Source organism: Polyodon spathula, unplaced genomic scaffold, assembly GCF_017654505.1.
Source record: "Polyodon spathula isolate WHYD16114869_AA unplaced genomic scaffold, ASM1765450v1 scaffolds_861, whole genome shotgun sequence".
NCBI classification, from domain to species: domain Eukaryota; kingdom Metazoa; phylum Chordata; class Actinopteri; order Acipenseriformes; family Polyodontidae; genus Polyodon; species Polyodon spathula.
The window spans coordinates 143-21,972 of record NW_024472348.1 but is presented as its reverse complement, the minus strand read 5'-3'; the positions used below and the strand labels follow the sequence as shown (position 1 = coordinate 21,972).

The 21,830-nt window shown below is 43.9% G+C and overlaps 1 protein-coding gene across 1 annotated transcript; it reads left to right on the top strand.

Annotated features, from left to right (window-relative positions):
• Positions 1–565: 565 nt before the first annotated feature.
• Positions 566–21,431, top strand: xab2 (XPA binding protein 2). The gene is made up of 19 exons (XM_041241964.1): positions 566–702; positions 2,574–2,722; positions 3,617–3,740; positions 4,223–4,420; positions 5,149–5,283; positions 6,494–6,658; positions 8,784–8,928; positions 9,398–9,549; positions 10,615–10,734; positions 11,250–11,381; positions 13,121–13,252; positions 15,624–15,737; positions 16,222–16,384; positions 17,145–17,335; positions 17,606–17,728; positions 18,029–18,200; positions 18,893–19,019; positions 20,218–20,339; positions 20,846–21,431. The coding sequence occupies exons 1-19, from the start codon at positions 667–669 to the stop codon at positions 20,905–20,907; spliced, it is 2,562 nt and encodes an 853-aa protein (XP_041097898.1). The 5' UTR covers positions 566–666; the 3' UTR covers positions 20,908–21,431.
• Positions 21,432–21,830: the final 399 nt, after the last annotated feature.

The window sequence follows — 21,830 nt, the reverse complement described above, 5'->3', positions numbered from 1 at the left end:
TTTCTGTTCCTGACGGGGACCAAAAAAATAAGGCTGAAAACTGGGACAATCCGAGTTTTCCCGGGAGGGACGTTTGATGATCATATTTAATACTATTTAAAACGGCGAAGCTCCTGAGATGATTGCTATATACTGCATTTAAAATAAATAAATAAATAAATATTATTTCTGTATCTATTAGATACATTGTAATATGCATTTATGATGAACAGCCCTCAAAACACGGCATCCATCTCCTTCATTAATAAAGTGAAGACAAGGATCCTCTCTGGGCTGGCTGTAGATCTTTCTCCTTGAATACACATACTGCAGTTTGATATTCATGAAATTAGCAATTGCTGAAGCAACAACAGTCTAGGACAGCTTCTCAGATTTGAAACGTCATTAATCAAAATCCAAACATTTTCAAGAAAAAGAACAGAGGGCATTTTAAATAATACAATATTCCCAGGATTCTGGCAGGGTGCAAGTTTGGTAATTTCACCAATCAACAAAGAGTCTAGGAGCCAAACATGATTGGTCAGAATGTTCAAGTCCCATCGAATATCGTCCAATAAGCGTCAACGAATGGGCGGAGCTTGCATTGCGTTTCCCACACGCTGGGAGAATTACGGATGTTTCAATTTTAGTAAACATAGACAGACTGTTTATTGATCAGTATTAAAGATGCCGTCGTTACCGGAGAAAGGGGATGTCATGTTTGTAAGTATGCTTCGTTGATCTTCTGATTTCTGACGTTTGAATTGTGCCGGTTGCGGCTGCAATTGTGTTATCCTAGGCGGGCCGTGGAAGAACCGCGGACTAGATTTATTCCCTGTCCCCGAAAAGCGGAGTTGAACGGCGGGTTGAGATGACATGGTCTTGAAGTCTTGGGTGATTGTCTTTTTCACTGATTCAAATACGGTTTCATGTGAATAATAGAGAAACTCTAATACGTGACCAAGCTCACAACCATACAGCAAAGTTCACTGAAACACTGTAATTTAACGAGAGATGAATTAGGACAACGTCATTACATTGAGGTTGCTGGTGAGTTTTGAGTGTTTAAAGCATGAGTTTAATCTGTAGTGAAGTCCCTCACGATGTTTAAAATATATATTTATTTTAATAATAATAACAATATATTACATTTCCCATACTGGATATATCCGACCTGTAGACGACGTCTGCGTTGTTCATTTAGTAAAAATGTTACCGATACAATTTGGGGATGTCATTTATAACCTCCTGTTGCAGCAAGTAAGTACTGTGTCTGGCAGAGTGACGTATTGCAGTGGCAGCTGCAAGCGGTTTTCATTGGTGAGAGGGTTTAGAGAGTCACTGCTAAAACATCATTGGTAATTATAAACCAACTGGACAGGCAATACAGGAGGCCAAACTCTGGAATAATGTAGCAGACAGACATGATGAAATCTAATGTAGGTTTGCAGAGACTGAATTGCTCCCTCCAGTCCAGGGCAGGTTTGAGGCCCAGAGACTGAGCTGCCCCCTCCCTCACCCCCTAAGAGAAAGGGTGCTCCCTCCAGTCCAGGGCAGGTTTGAGGCTCAGAGACTGGATTGCCCCCTCCCTCACCCCCTAAGAGAAAGGGTGCTCCCTCCAGTCCAGGGCAGGTTTGAGGCTCAGAGACTGAGCTGCCCCCTCCCTCACCCCTTAAGAGAAAGGGTGCTCCCTCCAGTCCAGGGCAGGCTTGAGCCCCAGACTGAACTGACCCTCCCTATTTACTATTGTTTATGTGTACAGTAGTCAATTGTTACTCAACATCTCTACATATAGACTGTACATTTTCTAGTATGTAGACACTAATACTAAACACATCAGTTTAAATTCCTAAACGTTTCGACTTCAGTATTAAACACATTCAAACCGCACAGGGACTGTTTGTAAGCAATCAGAACACCCCTCCCTTAGAGAGCCATTGCTTTTCAGATGAGACTGCATGTGTGCATCTATGTGTGCATGGAAAAGACTTTAAATCAATAACCTCACGCTGCACACATCCTGCTGTACAAACACTACAGCTGATGGCACGTGTAAGAGTTCAGTTTCATTTTTTCCTGTGCTGTCACTTCACGTAACTGCCCAGTTTAACCATGTTACATAAAAGAAAACAAGAAAGCAGTACAATTACTGTACTGTTAAAAAGTTGAAACAAGATTTTTTTCAGTGACCTCCAAAGTCAGCTTGTGTTTGTGTGCTTCTTTCTGTCTCGGGTTAGTAACACACACGCTGCAAAACAACCTGTCCGATTACTGTGGCTAGACTGAGAACTGTTTTTGAAATGCTGTTTTGTACATTTCCAAATACTGTGCTTTGTTTTACAGTAATTTCACAGATTTTCTTTGTGATATGTGCTTTGGTGTTTTAGACATACTGCTGTACCTCACATTGCTGATTCATAATGCCAAGACGTTAGTAAAACAGCTGTATGTATAACGACTCCCCCTGAGATAGGACATACATATCAAGTGAATCGGACATGACAGGTTGTGCTGTATTTGGCATGCATGTCTTTGACAGCGATGGCATGTTTACCTTAGTGTTTCTGCTCCCCCCCCCCCCCCCCCCCTTGCAGGAGGAAGATGACCTCCCGTACGAGGAGGAGATCATTCGGAACCCCTACTCCGTCAAGTGCTGGATGCGCTACATCGAGTTCAAGCAGAGCGCCCCCAGAAACACCCTCAACATGATCTTCGAGAGGGCGCTCAAGGAGCTGCCGGGCAGGTGAGAGCTCTCTCAGTGCAAATACACAGCGCTTCTGTTAGAGGTGAACTCAGCAACTGACTTCCTGATCAAATACAGGACTGGTCATAAATGAATCACTATAATCAATGCATTGGGAATGGTTTATTACTTATTAAAAGCAAGAAGTGAAGGAAAGTGTATACAGACTCTTAAAAGCCTTGAGATACAATCGGGAACGTGCTGCATTATTAAAGCAATACAGTACAGGCATTGAGAAAACATTGTAATTCAGGGATGCAAGCAAGACTCCTGTTGCATAGCAGTTTCACCCATTCCAGGTTTTACTAAGAGCTTGGTCAGCCCCAGTATGTAGGTCTTATTAAAATTGTAGTTAAAGCAGGAGTCTTATTTCCATCCGTGTAATTAAAAAGAATCCAAAAACATGCCCTCGAAGTCTTCAGTTCAATTGAAGACATGTTAGTAATAAAATATATATGCAAGACCTCAAATAGGACGCCAGGGCAATCGATCAATGCAGATATAATTGAGGATTGCCAAAAAAAGCTGTGGGGATCAATAATCAATTAATCAAGATATTGCTTCTGTGGTTTCTAGGCATGGTGCTGTTTTTGTGGTCCATGTGTTAAGCCCTGTTCTGCCAGAGGTGTCATGATTCATTGTGTAACAATGAGATGCTTTCTTTATATTATATATAAAAACTGGTATAAATACATACATTCCCTAACTCATTTAGTGTTTGCCTTTTTAACAAAATAGGCAGTTGTTAATCATTTGGTCTTATTAAGCATTCAATAAGTAGCCCAGCATGACCATTGCATGTATCATAAGTTTATTATCGCGACCTGCCTATCATGAGATGCACTTTATCGTGACGTTAGTGTATCGTTACACCCCTGTTCTGTGTGTCTGCAGTTACAAGCTGTGGTACAACTACCTGAGGCAGAGGAGGAAGCAGGCGAAGGGGAGGTGCATCACAGACCAGGCCTTCGAGGAGGTGAACAACTGCCATGAGCGAGCGCTGGTCTTCATGCACAAGGTAGAGCTAGCAGGCAGCGTCTGAGCAAGCACCCCCTGTGTATCCAACAGAGCGGCACTCCCTGTGTATCCAACAGAGCGGCACTCCCTGTGTATCCAACAGAGCGGCACTCCCTGTGTATCACTCCCTGTGTATCCAACAGAGCGACACTCCCTGTGTATCCAACAGAGCGACACTCCCTGTGTATCCAACAGAGCGACACTCCCTGTGTATCCAACAGAGCAAGCACTCTGTGTATCCAACAGAGCGACACTCCCTGTGTATCCAACAGAGCAAGCACTCTGTGTATCCAACAGAGCGACACTCCCTGTGTATCCAACAGAGCAAGCACTCCCTGTGTATCCACATACCTCTGTGTGCTTTACAATGCTTGCCTATGTTTGACCATACTTTTACTGTGCAAAACTTTTATAAGGGAGAATGAAGCAGTTAAATGTTGAGGCAACACACTGAGCTGCCATGTACGTGCTGTGTCTCCTCAGATGCCGCGGATCTGGCTGGATTTCTGCCAGTTCCTGATGGATCAGTGTAAGATCACGCGGGCGCGGCGCACCTTCGACCGGGCCCTGCGCGCCCTGCCCGTCACGCAGCACCATCGCATCTGGCCGCTCTACCTGAAGTTCGTCCGCGCGCACCCCCTGCCCGAGACCGCTGTCAGGGTCTACCGCCGGCACCTCAAGGTGAGATACTCCTCCACTTCCACAGCCACAGTGCTGAACTGGGAAACACTGGAAGAAGCTTCAATTCAATCACTTCACTTGAAACGGTTGTCATACACCTTCTAGTATTTCTCTTAGTGATTTCTATCCATGTGATTAGCTTTCCTCTTGTGTTGACAAGCATGACTTGAGTGATGAGAGTGATGGGTGTTATGGATGAATGTATATAAACCGGACTGTCAACACAGTCTTACCCAGAGAATTCTGCACACCAGGAACAGAAAAAAAGTAAAACGCCAGTTATACAAGAGTTGTGCTGATACTCTCATTCTTGTAATTGCCTTTAGGAAGAATTTATCGGCAGGTATAAATATTTTCATTATCCATTTATGGCCTTGGTACACCAGTACTCTGCTGACATTTGTGCTGCACCAGATGAGAGGAGAATTCACTTCCAATCATATTTTAAAACACAATGCTAAGAAGTTAATTGCCATAGATTGGTACTCAGCTGTGAAGGTGAGGGAAGGACAGCTTTTCTTGCTTTGAAATCAACACTTTAATAAATGGATTTATTTAATACCTGCCTATTTCAATACTTCTTGATTAAAGGCAGGTACGAGTCTCAGCACTCCTTGAGCTGCGACTCGGAGATTCAGCTGATCCGATCTGATGCGAAGGCGCTGTTGCGACCCCCCCCCGAGTGTCTTCTGTAGCTCTGATCCCTGTTGTTTCCTCCCCTCTCTCAGCTGTGCCCTGAGAATGCGGAGGGGTACATCGAGTACCTGCGCTCTGTGGACCGGCTGGACGAGGCTGCAGTCCGGCTTGCTGCCATTGTCAATGACGAGTCCTTCATCTCCAAAGAGGGCAAGTCCAACTACCAGGTAACACGAAACTCTGAACCACAGCCAGCTGGTTCCACAGACCCTGGTTGGCAGTAATCTGGGACTACTTACTCATTAGGTGGTATGCTGGGATGGAAATAAGACTCCAATTGCATAGCAGTTTGATCTATTCCTGGTTTAATTAGACTTGTTACCTATATACTGTGGCTAAACTAGCTCGTAGTAAAAACCAGGAATGGGTGAAACTGCTGTGCAGTGGGAGTCTTATTGCCATCCCTGGATTGCGATTAATCTGAGTCTCTGAAAACATTTTGTTTAATGTAGTGTACAACCTTAGAGACATAATTTCAAAACTTTACTCATAGACTTTAACTCATTAATGCACGAAGTAGAGTAACAGATCATGAAGTAGAAAAATAAACTAGCAGTAAGTGAATTCCACTCACTATTCTAATAATTAAATAGATACAAGAAGGGTTCCGTCATCTTCAGATAGCATGGTAGAAATAGCCAGGCAGACTGCTAACTGATTGTTTAACACTCATTCACACATTCCTTGAATTATACAGAGGTGTTCTCTCCTTCACACACTCATTGAATTATACAGAGGTGTTCTCTATATAAGAACATAAGAACATAAGAAAGTTTACAAACGAGAGGAGGCCATTCGGCCCATCTTGCTCGTTTGGTTGTTAGTAGCTTATTGATCCCAAAATCTCATCAAGCAGCTTCTTGAAGGATCCCAGGGTGTCAGCTTCAACAACATTACTGGGGAGTTGATTCCAGACCCTCACAATTCTCTGTGTAAAAAAGTGTCTCCTATTTTCTGTTCTGAATGCCCCTTTTTCTAAACTCCATTTGTGACCCCTGGTCCTTGTTTCTTTTTTCAGGCTGAAAAAGTCCCTTGGGTCGACACTGTCAATACCTTTTAGAATTTTGAATGCTTGAATTAGGTCGCCACGTAGTCTTCTTTGTTCAAGACTGAACAGATTCAATTCTTTTTGGCACGAGATGTGTGACCTGATCTCTCAGAACCCAGATTGTTAGGCATATGACATGCCTTTTAAGCCCGGAATAAGTGGTCGCTCTTCTTTGCACTCTTTCTAGAGCAGCAATATCTTTTTTATAGCGAGGTGACCAGAACTGCACACAATATTCAAGATGAGGCCTTACAAGTGCATTGTACAGTTTTAACATTACTTCCCTTGATTTAAATTCATATCTGACCTCTGCCTGTGTTCCTGCCCAGCTTTGGCACGAGATGTGTGACCTGATCTCTCAGAACCCAGACAAGGTGAAGTCTCTGAGCGTGGGGGCCATCATCAGGGGGGGGCTGACCCGCTTCACTGACCAGCTGGGCAAGCTCTGGTGCTCCCTGGCTGACTACTACACCCGCAGCGGCCACTTCGAGAAGGTACGGTCCTGGGGGAGGAGATGAGCTCTTATTGCAAATAGTTCTGCAGTGATTATTCATGCATATAATTTGGTGATCAATATAATACAAAATATTTTTGGTGATCAATATAATACATTGATCACCAAAAAGAAGACTGATAAGGAGCTTCAGATCTTGTGGGCAGGATGGCTTGGTGGTGACTACACAGACCAGGAAGAGACAGACAAGTGCTGCGGTTTCAAAGCGCTTATTTAATAAATACAATAAATCAAAGGATTAAACAAAACAAAACACTTTACACAAAACGGCACGGTGGCCAAAATAAACAGACAAAACACAAAATGCTGAACCAAACCAGTATCGCGCGGGTGTGAAGACAGCACAAGTAGCAGTTGTTATTATGTTTTCTAGATCAGTGTTTCACAAACTTTTTAATTGACGACCCAAATGAACGCAGGAATAATGAACCCACGACCTCAAATTATTCACTATTTGGTATTTTAACTGAATTACTTCTTAACCAATCAAAAAGCCATGTGTAATTTATTTATGGCTACACTGCACTATATAAGCATTCAGGCTCTGATAGTTTTGCAGGTTTCCTATATGTTTGCTTTTATCACTACTTCTACGAACATTCTTTCACACGACAGCCAGCCCAGGTTTTTGAGTTCAGGGGGCAGCAGCCGATCGCAGACATGCATTTGCAGGAGTGCCCCCATGGGGATTAACGGACTATGTGGGTCCATTGAGTTAATGGGTGGTGGGATGGGAATGGGTGCCTGTGACTGGGGGGGCGCGCACCACGGCACGAGATGAGGGAGGGGCTGGGTGAAGAGTGGGTTTTGGAGCTGTGGGAGAGAACCTGCTGTTTTTATTTGTTCTTTAACCTGTTTTTTTAAATTTTTTAAAATTTATTATTAAACCCTTTTATTTATCCTGTGTTCTTCATTGTTGATTGCATTTCAGTTGCAACTGTTGGCGGGTGAGGCACAAATCACAAAATAGTTATTACCACCCCGACTCAATGGCTAATGCTCTAAAAGTAAATTTACTTGGTTCAGCTGATTGCATATATTTCTCCGCTGATAACATTTTGATGCATTCAAATAACAGACTGCTGTCGCTATGTAAAATATACTCCCATCAATTAAACAAACGTTAGCGCTGTAAACAACACACAATTTACAGAATTGCGGATACAAGTTTTTAAAATCAATTGGCAAATGATAGAACCTTAAAACCGTTTAGTATTATTTCAACAAGTTATTCTATGACACCAGCGTGGAACATTCGCTGCAGACACAAATACAATATCACAAAATCATTCATTCAAAACGAGCAAGGCAGCTTGTCACGTCTCATGTCTTTTCCCAACGCAATCTGGATGCCGACGCCGTAGCTTTCGTGAGCCAGTACTTCACAACAAATACGCACGAGGACGCGGATCATCCTCGTCACCACTGTAAGAAAAACTGGAGTTAATATAAGATGAGAATTGCAAGGATTAGCTGGCTATCAGTTATCTAGTTTATCCCTCGACCGCATTCTACACAGGTTTTCTGATACGCATGGTCGACAGCCAGTCTGTCGAAGTCATTAGCTGCTGACCGCGCATTCTCATGAGTTTAGCAGGATGGGGGATTGAAACCCTGTCCTATGCTGTAAAGCAACAATAGCAAAACATTGTTTTAAAACAAACACAAAACAGTACATTTAAATAATAATAATCCCAAATCGTATAAATAAAAGCACAGGGACAGGGGTACCCCGTCACGGATCTGAATAGATTGCAACAAGTTCACTCCTCAGCCCAGATACTGTAAAACAGAATATCTGCGGCAACTTCGTTCTGCGGATGTCTCGTTAAGGACACTGTGGACAAAAATTTTATGCATGTAAATGCTGTGTATAAACTGAATTGAGTAATTATGCAAATTCTGCAGCATGTATATTTTGTGGATTTTTAAAAACCAGAATGAGTATTTCTTGCCAGCAAACATTTCATGTTTTACAGTACTTTTTCAGACCAAGTCTAGCAGTCTCATTACTACATCGGCTGCCATACCTCTCTCCCTATCTCCGTCTCCTCCGCCTCTCTCTCTGCCCTATCTCTCTTCTTCTCTCCTCTCTGTCTCTCCAGGCTCGTGATGTGTATGAGGAGGCTATACAGACCGTGGTGACTGTGCGGGACTTCACCCAGGTCTTTGACAGCTACGCTCAGTTTGAGGAGAGCATGATCGCTGCCAAGATGGAGACCACTTCTGAGATGGGTCAGAACCAGGACGGTGAGTCTGGATTACACTGCGTCTCCACTGCAGCCTGGGAATCGGGTCTCAGAGAATATCCAGAACTCCAGTGCCATTGACCTCGTTCTGAACACCATTCTCAATGAGCACTGATTCAGTGACTCTCCTCCCCTCTCTCTTTTTGTATAGAGTAGGCTTCATTTACAGATCTGAGAAGATTTACATCCTTATTTATACAGTGATGGAAATTGCATAGCACTCCCATTGCATAGCAGTTTGATTCACTCATGATTTTACTGTGAGTTCAATAAGACACACCTGAGCTTGTTACCTATACACTGGCTAAACCGCTATGCAGTGGGAGTCTTATTTCCATCCTTATTTTAGAACTGCTTCTCTAATGCTACACAGTCAGAGCAGCTTGACATTAAACTTCTTCCGGTCTCAGACCCCCAGTGCTGCCCCCTCGTGATTGAACAGGTTTTGTTTTTTTTTTTCTCTCCCGAAGAGGACATTGACCTGGAGCTCCGGCTCGCTCGATTCGAGCAGCTGATCACCCGGCGCCCCCTGCTGCTGAACAGCGTGCTACTGCGCCAGAATCCACACAACGTCCACGAGTGGCACAAGAGGGTGAAGCTGTACGAGGGGAAGCCACGAGAGGTAGGGAGTCGCTCTCCACAAGGGCAGGGGTCAAGTCAAAGTCCCTGTTACCTAAAAATGTTCACAAATACCTGTCCTTAAAAATCATGAAGGTTTGTGCTTCAGATTGCCCACTGACATTCTCTGGGGAAAAAAAAATAGCAACACCTTTTTAGTTCTGGCTACAATGTCAGTTATTGTGATTTTTATAAGAAGTGTGTAGGGTGTCTTCTTTTTATAAGAGACATTTCGCTTAGTTTAAGCAGCCAGAACCTCAGTACTGCACGAGATGATTATTGACAATTAAAAGCAATTGCATTCATTGCTTTGCTATTTAGTCCGTGCAGAGCGCTTTCTCTGAAAGTATGTAACAGGGTCGCCGTGAGAGTTTGTCATATCTGCACCTTGTGATGATTCTGCAAGATGCGGCCCCTTTAAGTGTTGTGGTGTTTCAGCTCCACCCTTTTGAGTGACTGTGTGCAGTCCCGGCAGTGAGCATGCTCAGAGAGAGCTTCAGCCCTTAGGAATGTATCCTACGAGAGGAGCTCTGGAAGTGGGACTCTTTTCCAGTGTGTGAAGGAATTAAGTACTGCTATATTATAATGCATCATGCTAGTGTCAGACTTCAGAGTCTTCATGTAGGTTCAAAAACTCAAGACCATTCCACGTACCAACTTGAGCAAGGTGACTTTAATCAGGGTCCAGCAATACGATGTTTAACATGAACTCGCTGACTGTCCGCTGAACGTGAGCACAGACCATGCAAACCGCTCGCTTTCCTACCGAGAGCAGGACCCCTTTACTACAAAAACATTCCCTCCAGGAAACTCTTGTTTTGATTCCATTTCAGTGTGTTCAAAAGTACCTCTTCATTTACACATTGAGCAGTTCTGCTATATTACTTTTAAGCATTGTACTTTCACTTTTAGTACTATTTCAAGTTTACGACCTATTCAACTTTTCCACTTGTTTATCCATTTAAATATAACCTTAGTGTTGCACTAGTGATGAAAGTGAGGAAGCTGCTGCTGCTGCTGGTCCGCTCCACATCCTCTCAGCTCCTGTTAACTACGCTGTTTTGTTTAGATCATCAACACCTACACTGAGGCTGTGCAGACGGTGGACCCTGCCAAGGCGACCGGGAAGCCCCACTCCATCTGGGTATCCTTCGCCAAGTTCTACGAGGAGCACGGGCAGCTGGATGACGTGAGCTGGACGGCCTTACTTAAAACTACTTACTTAAAACTGCTTCTTATTCAGGGTCTGGAAACTTTACAAATTGCACAAGAGTGCGTTTAGAATGGGATGACTCGCAGTGTTCGGGTGGTGCTTGGCCCTGTCCACACTATGCCTTTAAACCGGATTAATTGCCTTTTAAACCGGATTAAAAGTGGTAAATATGGTTTGCGTCCACACTACGCAGCGTTTAATACCGCACTCGAGAACCGGTTCTAAATGCTTGCCCTGCGCTTTATGACAGTTTGCTATGTTTGTACTATGATAAACTTTTATAAAGGCACTACTCTCAATTCAGATTCATCCCTAATGTGTTCATATTGCAGTATTGTCAAGGGTGTCATCTCCCCAGTACACATTGAAGTTTTTATAACAGCTGTTCTGTAAACTGATCCAAGCCTACTGTCATTCTCCCACTGGGTTTGTAAGCAGTGCTTCAGAGAGAGGCAGTGTGTCAGTGTCATTGCTTTGCTCCCCTCCTTCAGGCTCGCACCATCTTTGAGAGAGCCACCAAGGTGAACTTCAAGCAGGTGGACGGCCTGTCCAGCGTGTGGTGTGAGTATGGAGAGATGGAGCTGCGGCACGAGAACTACGAGCAGGCTCTGAGGATCCTGAGGGTGAGATACTGGGGCGTCTCGAGTGGTTAAATAGGGAGGCAGGGTTAACCCTGTGAGGGTGAGAGAATTCTATCCTTTTCTGGTCTGTCTGACATGACTGTAGGGCTTGTATCAGTGCAAGCATACGGTAGTATACCTTTCTACAACACTAAAGGTCTGAAGATTATTAAGAAAACAACGTTTCCACTCTGGTGAAGTGTACCGTACGATTACCTAGTTTTGAATTTAAACAAAAAATGTAATTCACGGAAAAAATAATTTTCCTTTGAATTGTCCAAATAAGTATAATTTTGTGATCTCTTACCAAAAAACTGTAACATTATCAGTGGTGGACACAACCCTCAGGAACTAGGATCAGAAAGAATTGCATAAATGCCGCATCTGGTTTTGACAGGTCTGCAGGCTCATCTACTTGAGATTCTTCACTGGAATCACTTTGAAGAAGTTTGTCATCCAAAAGATCTGTCAATTCATCAGCATCTTCTGTAAAAAAAAATAAAATAAAATGTTAAAAAATTAACAAATTCTTTGGGGTTGGTAGGTGTACTTGGTTGCGTAGAGAGATTTCGTAGCCGTTCTTGGTTGTGTAGAGAGATGTCGTAGCCGTTCTTGGTTGTGTAGAGAGATGTCGTAGCCGTTCTTGGTTGTGTAGAGAGATTTCGTAGCCGTTCTTGGTTGTGTAGAGAGATTTCGTAGCCGTTCTTGGTTGTGTAGAGAGATTTCGTAGCCGTTCTTGGTTGTGTAGAGAGATGTCGTAGCCGTTCTTGGTTGTGTAGAGAGATTTCGTAGCCGTTCTTGGTTGTGTAGAGAGATGTCGTAGCCGTTCTTGGTTGTGTAGAGAGATTTCATAGCCATTCTTGGTTGTGTAGAGAGATGTCGTAGCCGTTCTTGGTTGTGTAGAGAGATTTCGTAGCCGTTCTTGGTTGTGTAGAGAGATTTCGTAGCCGTTCTTGGTTGTGTAGAGAGATTTTGTAGTCGTTCTTGGTTGTGTAGAGAGATTTTGTATGAGTTCTTGTAATTTCTGCTCTTCAAATCCATGGTATATGAGAATCGCATCCATAGCTACTGACATGCTGCACCGCATTAAAATTATGTCTTTATTGGCTTGGGGCTTCACTGAAATGCGTTTTGATTGGGGAGTCATCCCTGGATATTTCACTACAGTAAATGTTTTTTGGCTTTATGAACATCATCTGGGAGATTTTTAATAATTTCAGGTAAGTTTTATACTTATGATCGCCAATTTTCCCTACAGTAAACAAAAAACGAAAACCTTGCTAACAAACACAGACCCTCTGTATCGCTCCTGGTTTCTAGACCTCACTAACTGTGTTTAGGTTGATTGTCTGAACCCTGACGAAGGGTTATGGGAATTTGACAGGACCTGCTTTGAAACAGCGTAAACCGAGCTCCTACCTGCAGCCCATTCTATTTCTTCATAAAAAGACGCTGTTGCAGGGGTGGTGATAAGACCCCTGTTGCACAGCAGTTGCACACTTAAGTATTTAAATCATATGCAATTAACCATTTGCTGCAGTCAAGATACCTGTTAAACAGTCAATAGATATGTCATGCATGTGTGACTCTATTATTAGACTGCATTGGAGCGCATATGTCATGCATGTTTCTGGGACCTGGTAGTGTCCTGCTCCAGTAAATAAGGACATACAACTTTGGCCACCCTGCTTTAACAAATTCTTAACATTTTTTTGTTATCTGTATTTTGTATTTTTTCACAGAAAGCCACTGCAATCCCAGCTAAGAAAGCTGAATACTTTGATACCTCGGAGCCCGTGCAGAACCGCGTGTACAAATCCCTGAAGGTGTGGTCCATGTTAGCAGACCTGGAGGAGAGCCTGGGCACATTCAAGGTAATCCTCAGTGCAGAGCGGGGCTGGAGGTCTGGAAAAGAATATACAGAGATCCTCAGGTGGCTTTACTCGTTTCAACATCGCACAGGGAAGGAAATAAGACTCCTGTTGCAAAGCACTTTCACCCATGCCAGGTTTTGTTACGGGTTTGGTTAGCCTGTATATAGGTTACAAGCTCAGATGTGTCTTACTAAACTCCTAGTGAAACCAGGTGTGGATCAAACTGCTATGCAGGTAAAATGACATCATTAACTACTTCAGGGTCTGGATGGAGGTTTAATTGGTTCAATTAAACCATTTAGAACAGGGTTGGAACAAAGACCAGGAGTGGAAGAGACAACTTTGGCCACCGCTGAGCTTGTAACCTATAAATGTTTTAAAGCATTTCCCACCATGGTAAACGAGACTCTGCTGGTGTTACACACCTTGCAGAAAGGGGCTCTTATTATGAAATTCTGGGTGGTTTCATTTTAGAAAGAAAAAAAAGAAGTGATAAATGCTTTGCCAATATGACCCTAAAATGTTAACCGTTTTCGGGGATGTGTGTGTGAAATGTATAGACTGATCCTAGTGTTTTATACAGCGTTAGGTCATTTATTTAGTAGTCAGTATTACCTCTAATACATTTACTGTTGAACACATGTCGTTACTCATTTTTGCGAAAGGACAATTAAAGTATAAATGACTCGAAAGGCAACACTTTCAAGTCCTTCAGTGAAACTTCTGTGCTGTTTTGGTACTCGTTTTATAAAATTCCCTGTTTTTTATTTTTTGCTTTGACAGTAGAATGGTGCAGAATTGCATTTTGGTACAGACCCTGCAAAACCGGGCCAGTGTCGCACAGAGACATTCCTCTGCAGTTAGGTCTGGTTGGGTAGAATATCTTAGGAACCACTTGGGGGGCGTGGACTGTGTCCGGGGGGGAGGTAGAAGGTTCGGTTTTTCTTTCTTTTTTAATTACAGCACACATCTTAACCTAGGTTAAACCATATAACAGGCAGATACTTTATTTGGGGTATTTTGAATGGCTCGCCAATAATACTTCCACCAATCAGAGGGTTGTGTACAGTACTTGTAGCTATCTCGCCCTCTGTCAGACTGCTACACAGAACAGATTAAAGAAGAGCTGGACAAGAGAAATAACGTGTCAGATATCAAAGTAGAACGAGAATGGCAGTGATGACGCCAATCTGCTTGAAAACATTAAGAGTAGACCGGACATTTCCATCAATGGATTTAAAAAAAATTGATGATGCAATCAGAAACCCAGAGACGCTGTAAACTACCTGCAGCAGGACGGTTCTTTTTATGTTAAGCATGTTTGTGTTCTTTTTTTTTTAGAAGGGTTTAATTAAGTAACAGCCAAAATTGTTTGTGTCAGACCTGCTGAAAGTCTGTAACAAAATGGTTGATAGTTATTGTCAATACATTGTAGATACGACTGTTAATGCAGGAATCGTGCAGGTGTCGCAGAATCCACAAACAAAAACTAGTCTATCAACCAGTCTGAAATGATTTAGAAGCAAATAAAACCATTTTAGTTTTTTGGCTTTGTTGTTAACAATTTCACACGTGGCAATAGTGCCTTACAGTTACTGCATGGCAGCACAGCGATCGTTCCACTGTGTTATGTTGTGAACCATAGTTTTAAAACTGAGAGACAGCACTTGCACATCATTAAAGTTTAGTGGGTCTTAAAATAAAGGGCCGTATAAGAATGATCAATACTGATTAGAAGGCCTCTTTGTTCTCCAAGTCGCTGCAGTTACATTGTAGATGCTATAATGAGTTACTGTAAATGAGACTGTGTTTTAGCAGACATTATTTAATTAAGTAAACATTTAAATGTTTTTGGAGTTAAAAGTCTAAATGCAAAACTGGGACTTTTTTTTTATTTTTTGAGAATGTGCTGTGAAAAAAATCCCCCAACGTATAAATCCGGCAAATTTAATAATACCAGCCAAAATTTCCCGTTATAGGGTATGTATTAACTTGAAACAAGTCTTTCTGCTGACACCTCCAGGCATGTCAAAGTGTGTAGATGGCGCTGTGCATTTTAAGCTTGCATATTTTTGGATGTTGTTTATCAGCTTACTATGTAGTAAGCGTTGGTTACAATCGGTAAACTGTAATGGATTGTCTTGTTTTTTTACCTGTGTGTGTGTGTGTCAGTGTGTGTCAGTGTGTTGGATGGGTGGGCGGGGGAGTAAAGTATCACAGACAAGAGGAAGGGGGCGCAGCTCCAAAAGTTTGAGCCCCGCTGTGTTACAGTACACTGCACAGTAAGCTGGTTGTGCAGGTTCTCAGCACGTCTGTTCTGAGCTGTTTCTCCCAGGTGGAAGTGTAACCCTCTTTCTCATTAACTCCTCAGTCGACGAAGGCGGTGTACGAGCGGATTATTGACCTCCGCATCGCCACCCCGCAGGTCATCATCAATTATGCCATGTTCCTGGAGGAGCACACCTATTTCGAGGACAGCTTCAAGGTAGGAGGGGCACAGAGCTCAGGGGAATAGAGGAGAGACTGACATTATACAGAGCTAGGAGGGGCACAGAGCACAGGAATAGGGGAGAGACACTGACATTACACAGATCCAAGTTTGTGACCTAAGAATGCATATATAAAATATGTTTTACTAATAGAATTTTTTTTTTTTTTAAAAGCTGTGAACTGAAGGCACAAGCCAAAATGTTTCAATTGTTTCGCTCTTTTAATTGTGTGTTGTATGTATTGTGTGAAATGTATAGTGCTGGGATGAACATGTGAATATTCTTTTAAAATGTAAATAAACATTCCAATATTACTTTCGTTTTGAATAATGTGATTTTTGTCCCAGCACTAGTTTATGTGTGTATTGTGTGTGTGTGTGTGTTGTGTGCTTTGTGATTGTGCCGATGTATTTTGTGTTTGCATGTATAATGTGGCTGTCTGTAGGTCACACTTGTCTCCTCCTCTCTCTGTCCCTGCAGGCCTATGAAAGAGGCATCTCTCTGTTTAAGTGGCCCAACGTACATGACATTTGGAACACCTACCTGACCAAGTTTATAGAACGATACGGGGGCAAGAAACTGGAGCGAGCCCGGGACCTGTTTGAGCAAGCCCTCGACGGCTGCCCACCCAGATACGCAAAGAGTAAGAGAAGGGGCTGCTGTGTGCAGTGCTGAGATACACAGAGAGTAAGAGAAGGGGCTGCTGTGTGCAGTGCTGAGATACACAGAGAGTAAGAGAAGGGGCTGCTGTGTGCAGTGCTGAGATACACAGAGAGTAAGAGAAGGGGCTGATGTGTGGAGTGCTGAGATACACAGAGAGTAAGAGAAGGGGCTGGTGTGTGGAGTGCTGAGATACACAGAGTAAGAGAAGGAAGGGGCTGGCGTGTGGAGTGCTGAGATACACAGAGAGTAAGAGAAGGGGCTGGTGTGTGGAGTGCTGAGATACGCAGAGAGTAAGAGAAGAGGCTGCTGTGTGGAGTGCTGAGATACACAGAGTAAGAGAAGGAAGGGGCTGGCGTGTGGAGTGCTGGGCTCCACACCAGCCCCTTCTGACTGTCTCCCCTCTCCCCTCTCCCTAGCTCTGATCCCGTCTCCCCTCTCCCTGGCTCTGATCCCGTCTCCCCTCTCCCTGGCTCTGATCCCGTCTCCCCTCTCCCTGGCTCTGATCCCGTCTCCCCTCTCCCTAGCTCTGATCCCGTCTCCCCTCTCCCTGGCTCTGATCCCGTCTCCCCTCTCCCTGGCTCTGATCCCGTCTCCCCTCTCCCTGGCTCTGACCCCGTCTCCCCTCTCCCTAGCTCTGATCCCGTCTCCCCTCTCCCTGGCTCTGATCCCCTCTCCCCTCTCCCTAGCTCTGATCCCGTCTCCCCTCTCCCTGGCTCTGACCCTGTGTCTTCTCTCCCTAGCGATCTACCTGCTGTATGCTAAGCTGGAGGAGGAGTTTGGGCTGGCGCGCCACGCAATGGCAGTGTACGAGCGTGCCACGCAGGCCGTTGAGCCAGCGGAGCAGCACGAGATGTTCAACATCTACATCAAGAGAGCCGCTGAGATCTACGGAGTGATGCATACCAGAGGCATCTACCAGAGAGCCATCGAGGTGAGCGGTCCAGACAGCGATACAGCACTGCTGTTATGGGGTATTATTTATTACTAGAAGTAGTAGTATTAGTATTGTTAGATAACAGCAGTAGTAGTAGTATGTTGTTGTTGTTGTTGTTGTTGTTGTTCTCTTTCTTCTTGTTGAGGGTCCAGAAAAGCGTTTTGCCCTGGGAGCCAATGCCTGTCCGATAAGTGTTGGGTGCCAGTTTAGGAGCAAGCTGGTTTGCACACACAGCTGCTCAGGATAGGATTTGCTTCTCCCCCGCAGGTCCTCCCGGACGAGCACTCTCGAGAGATGTGCCTGCGCTTCGCTGACATGGAGGCCAAGCTGGGGGAGATCGACCGAGCCCGGGCCATCTACTCCTACTGCTCCCAGATCTGTGACCCCAGGGTAGGTACAGCCCCCGCAGCTCCGCCCCTTTCACAGAGCAGACTCTGGCAGCTCCGCCCCCTTTGCAGAGCCAGTCTCCCGCAGCTCCTCCCTGTTCAGAGCCAGACCAGACTTCCATTGCTTTCAGGTGTGACCGAGCTGCCCCAGTCTGTACCCTAGCGCAGCTGCTATGACTGCAGCAGGGCAGCGCGAGTTCCAAGCCCTGGCATATAGTTGAGAGGGAGTTGCCTGGCCTGGTGTCCCTGTGTAGGTTCGTGTTGATGGAGCCCGTGTGTGCGAGTCTGTGTTTTATCTCTGAAGATGACGGCAGCGTTCTGGCAGACGTGGAAGGAGTTTGAGATCCGCCACGGGAATGAGGACACGATCCGCGAGATGCTGAGGATCAAGCGCAGCATCCAGGCCACCTACAACACCCAGGTCAACTTCATGTCATCACAGATGCTCAAAGCATCCTCCAACGCCACCGGCACAGGTACCGTCACACTGCTCTCACTGCACGGGTTAATGCAACGACACATTTGCCTCCCTTATTATAATGCTAACAAACCTTTAGAACAGTTTACCCTAGTAAAACCATAGCAGTGTATATAGTGTCATAAAGCCCAGTGATGAAAGCTTTGTTTGTTTTCTCCACCATGATCCTGCTCTGGAATGCTTCCTGAAATACTGATTCCCAGCAAAGTTTAAGTCCTTCTGGTTCTCTCGTTGGAGTGTGAATACATTTTATAATTGTAGTTTGTGTTTTATTTTACTTTTATTCTTTTATTGTTCAGTCTTGTTTCACAGGCCTTTTAACTTAAAAAAAAAAAATAAATAAATAATAAATTTATTGTGAAGGCGCTATGTCATGGATGTCCAAAGCTGGCGTTTCCAGTCCTGGTCTTTGTTCCAACCCTGTTATAAATTGTTTTAAATGAACCAATTAAACCTCCTCCAGTCCCTGAAGTAGTTCATGATGTCATTTTACCTGTTAAACCTGCAGTGGAATGGCTCTCCAGGACTGTGATTGGATACAGCCGTGCTTTTTTAAAATTGATTTGACTGATTGGATTGATGATTGATTGATACTGATCTCTCTCTCTCTCTCTCTCTCTCTCTCTCTCTCTCTCTCTCTCTCTCTCTCTCTCTCTCTCTCTCTCTCTCTCTCTCTTTCTCTCTCTCTAGTATCGGACCTGGCTCCAGGACAGGGTTCGATGGATGACATGAAGCTTCTGGAGCAGAAAGCTCACCTCCTGGCTGCTGAGGCTGAAAGGGAGAAAGTCAAACCCAAGGAGAAGATCCTGTTTGTCAGGTCAGACCCTGGGATCTAACTTGAGATGCCACGGCTTTGTTTAAACGTTCATTGATGGCTTAATCGCTCCCTATTTGGAGCCTCAGTTGAGCCAGCTGTTTTTTGGGGGTTTTTTGCTGCTTGCTTTTTAATAATTTCTCAATGCATTTAGTAAGATCCTACTCAGTGTTTTAATTTCTGTTTAACCCTCTGAGTTGTATGAATGTACCGGTACGTTCGCTGCTCGCTGGTCCCCAGGGAGTATGACTGTACCGGTACATTCTGCAACTTCAAACTTGAATTACTGAGCCTAAAAAAAACCCTGATACCATAATATTGTAACACGAGGTTTCTGTAACACCTTTTATTGGTCCCTTGCACCCTCTGACTGAATTACATATAATTATCCCAGTCACAATAATGTCAACAGTGTTTGTAAACCGGCGAAAATCGCTCAGTGCGAAAGAAGTATTAGATTCCAGAAGTCAGATCCCCATTTAAATTCAAATACATACAATTCTTCCACTGAATCGAATGTCAGCGAGTGTGTCAGTGAAAACATAGGCAAAGAATATTTACCATCAACATCAAGTGACAGCGAAGAGGTGGCGCCAAGCTCTGTGTGTTGCTCCATGCTTCAAAGAGAATCACACACTGAAGCATCAGACACTCTCGCTCCCTCTGCTTTTAGCTGGTTTGTAGGCTGTACTCTTAATAATCAAGCGCATGCAGTAGACAGAAAAAAAAATAAAAATAAGAAACTCCTGTAGGACCGGCAGTGCATTTTAGAACTCAGTACTCAAAGGGTTAAACACGATACCCTTTGACAGTCTACCCCAGTATGTAAGAGGAGCTCACGCTATTCCTGCACCCAGTCCTGGGTTTCAGATCTCCCTGCAATCCAGTTTATTACTTACATGATCCTAATAGAAAAACAAACGGATTCACGTGTCGCTTATTTATGCTGTGATGAGAGTGCGATCAGTTCATAGTTATATAAATCTAGATAAGGAGAGTTCAGAAACCCAGGATTATGTGCAGCAGCAGGGCTAGTGTGAGTTTGTAACCCTGCTCAAACTCCTGGCTCGTGATCATTTCAATAATAGACTTCATTTCAGGGAGTTCTGGTGCAGGAGGGCTGGTGTGAGTTTCTGGTCACTGTGTGCAGTCAGGTGTGTGTATGTTTGACTTGGTGCTGTTGGTTCTTGGCTTGCTGCAGGAGTGACACGTCTCACAGTGAGCTGGCTGAACTGGCCAAGCAGGCGAATCCAGACGAGATCGACATTGACGATGATGACGAGGATGGAGAGGGAGATGATGATGAAGACAATGGACCTGAGGGTGAGTCCAAGCTGCAGAGCTTCCAAACCCCGCTCACGTCCGGCTGCTCTTCACTCCCACACTAGAGCAAGAACTCGGAGCATAGAAACCGGCACACAGCCTTTCAGGGACTACTGGAATTAAAGCACAGCAAATACCTGAATACAAAGAAATAGAAGAAGTGCACATCCCTGTGTGCAAAATGCTGCTTCCCGTCTAATTGAATCATTTGTCTCTGTCTCGAATACTTGTTTATGAATCGATACAATATGTTCTAACTTAGTTTTGAGTTAAAAAATACATTTTAATGAATAATTGATCCATGTACTTAATCTTGTTCTAACTGGAATATATCATCCCCCACTTTTGAAACGCTCATTGAGTTGTGCTAAAACTTGATATGTGTATTTCTGGAGTCTGCAACTTTTTCACAGTGCTGTCGGGCTGAGATACTGAAGGCTGTATTTGTGTCTTCTCTGTGAAGTTCTCAAACATTAACAGAAGTGTGTTTTCTCTGTGCTCTCCAGAGGTGCAGCTGGAGCAGAAGAGTGTTCCTGCAGCCGTGTTCGGGGGGCTCCGGGATGACTGAGCAGCACCGGAGGAAATAAACAACGATCTCCAACACTGACAGATCAAGACACCTGAACCTTGGGGCTTAGGAATATTTTCTTGTAAACCAGTAACATTATTTTTATACTTCTATATATTCATATGCAAGATTGAGTGTGTTGAAAAGTTGGACTTCAAACCGCAGTTACAACGTTCATCCATGTGATGGCACTGTGTGCTATGTAACAAACTAAAAGAATAAAAAAATTATGTTTTTGGCCCCAATATTTTAGATTGATTTTCCTGTGCTAGAATATTGTTCTTCGTCCTGTGCAGTTCCCTGTAAATACCAGGACAGACCTGCAGTACCTACAGTACTCTACCCAAGGCATGCTGTACAGTAGCTCAAGTTGAAAAATGTTATGCTTTGGTCCTGTTTCCTTTTGCACTTCTGCTTTCTGTGTAGTGGCGCACTGTGAACAGTGAACCGTTTCCTCGGACTACTACTGTATTTGCAAAAACCTGTCCTGATTCAATAAAAAGAAAAGTGTTATTTGCACATCACCTGGTCGTTCAACTTTTATTTCCAACTGAACTCAAGGGTGCATTGGACCTCAGGAAATGCATTTTAATAATGTCAATCCTGCTGCGTGCCACACTCCATGTTCAGTGTAGTTGCATTCCTCTGGGTCTGGTTGTCATGTTTATCCTGAGTTTTCAGTCTTCTGTTTGCTCTGTTTCATCAAAAAGAAAGGAGTCAGAACTGCAATATATCTCCACTTTATCACACTGCAGGGGTGGATCTGAGACTCCTATTGCACAGCTGTTTCTTCAAGCTTGTATTAAAATCTGGAATGGGTGATTAGCCTGTGTGTATAGGTGTGTCTTTTAAACTTATAGTAAAACCAGGAATGGATCGCACTTCTCTGCAATGGGTCTTATTTTCATCCCTGTACCGTTAGT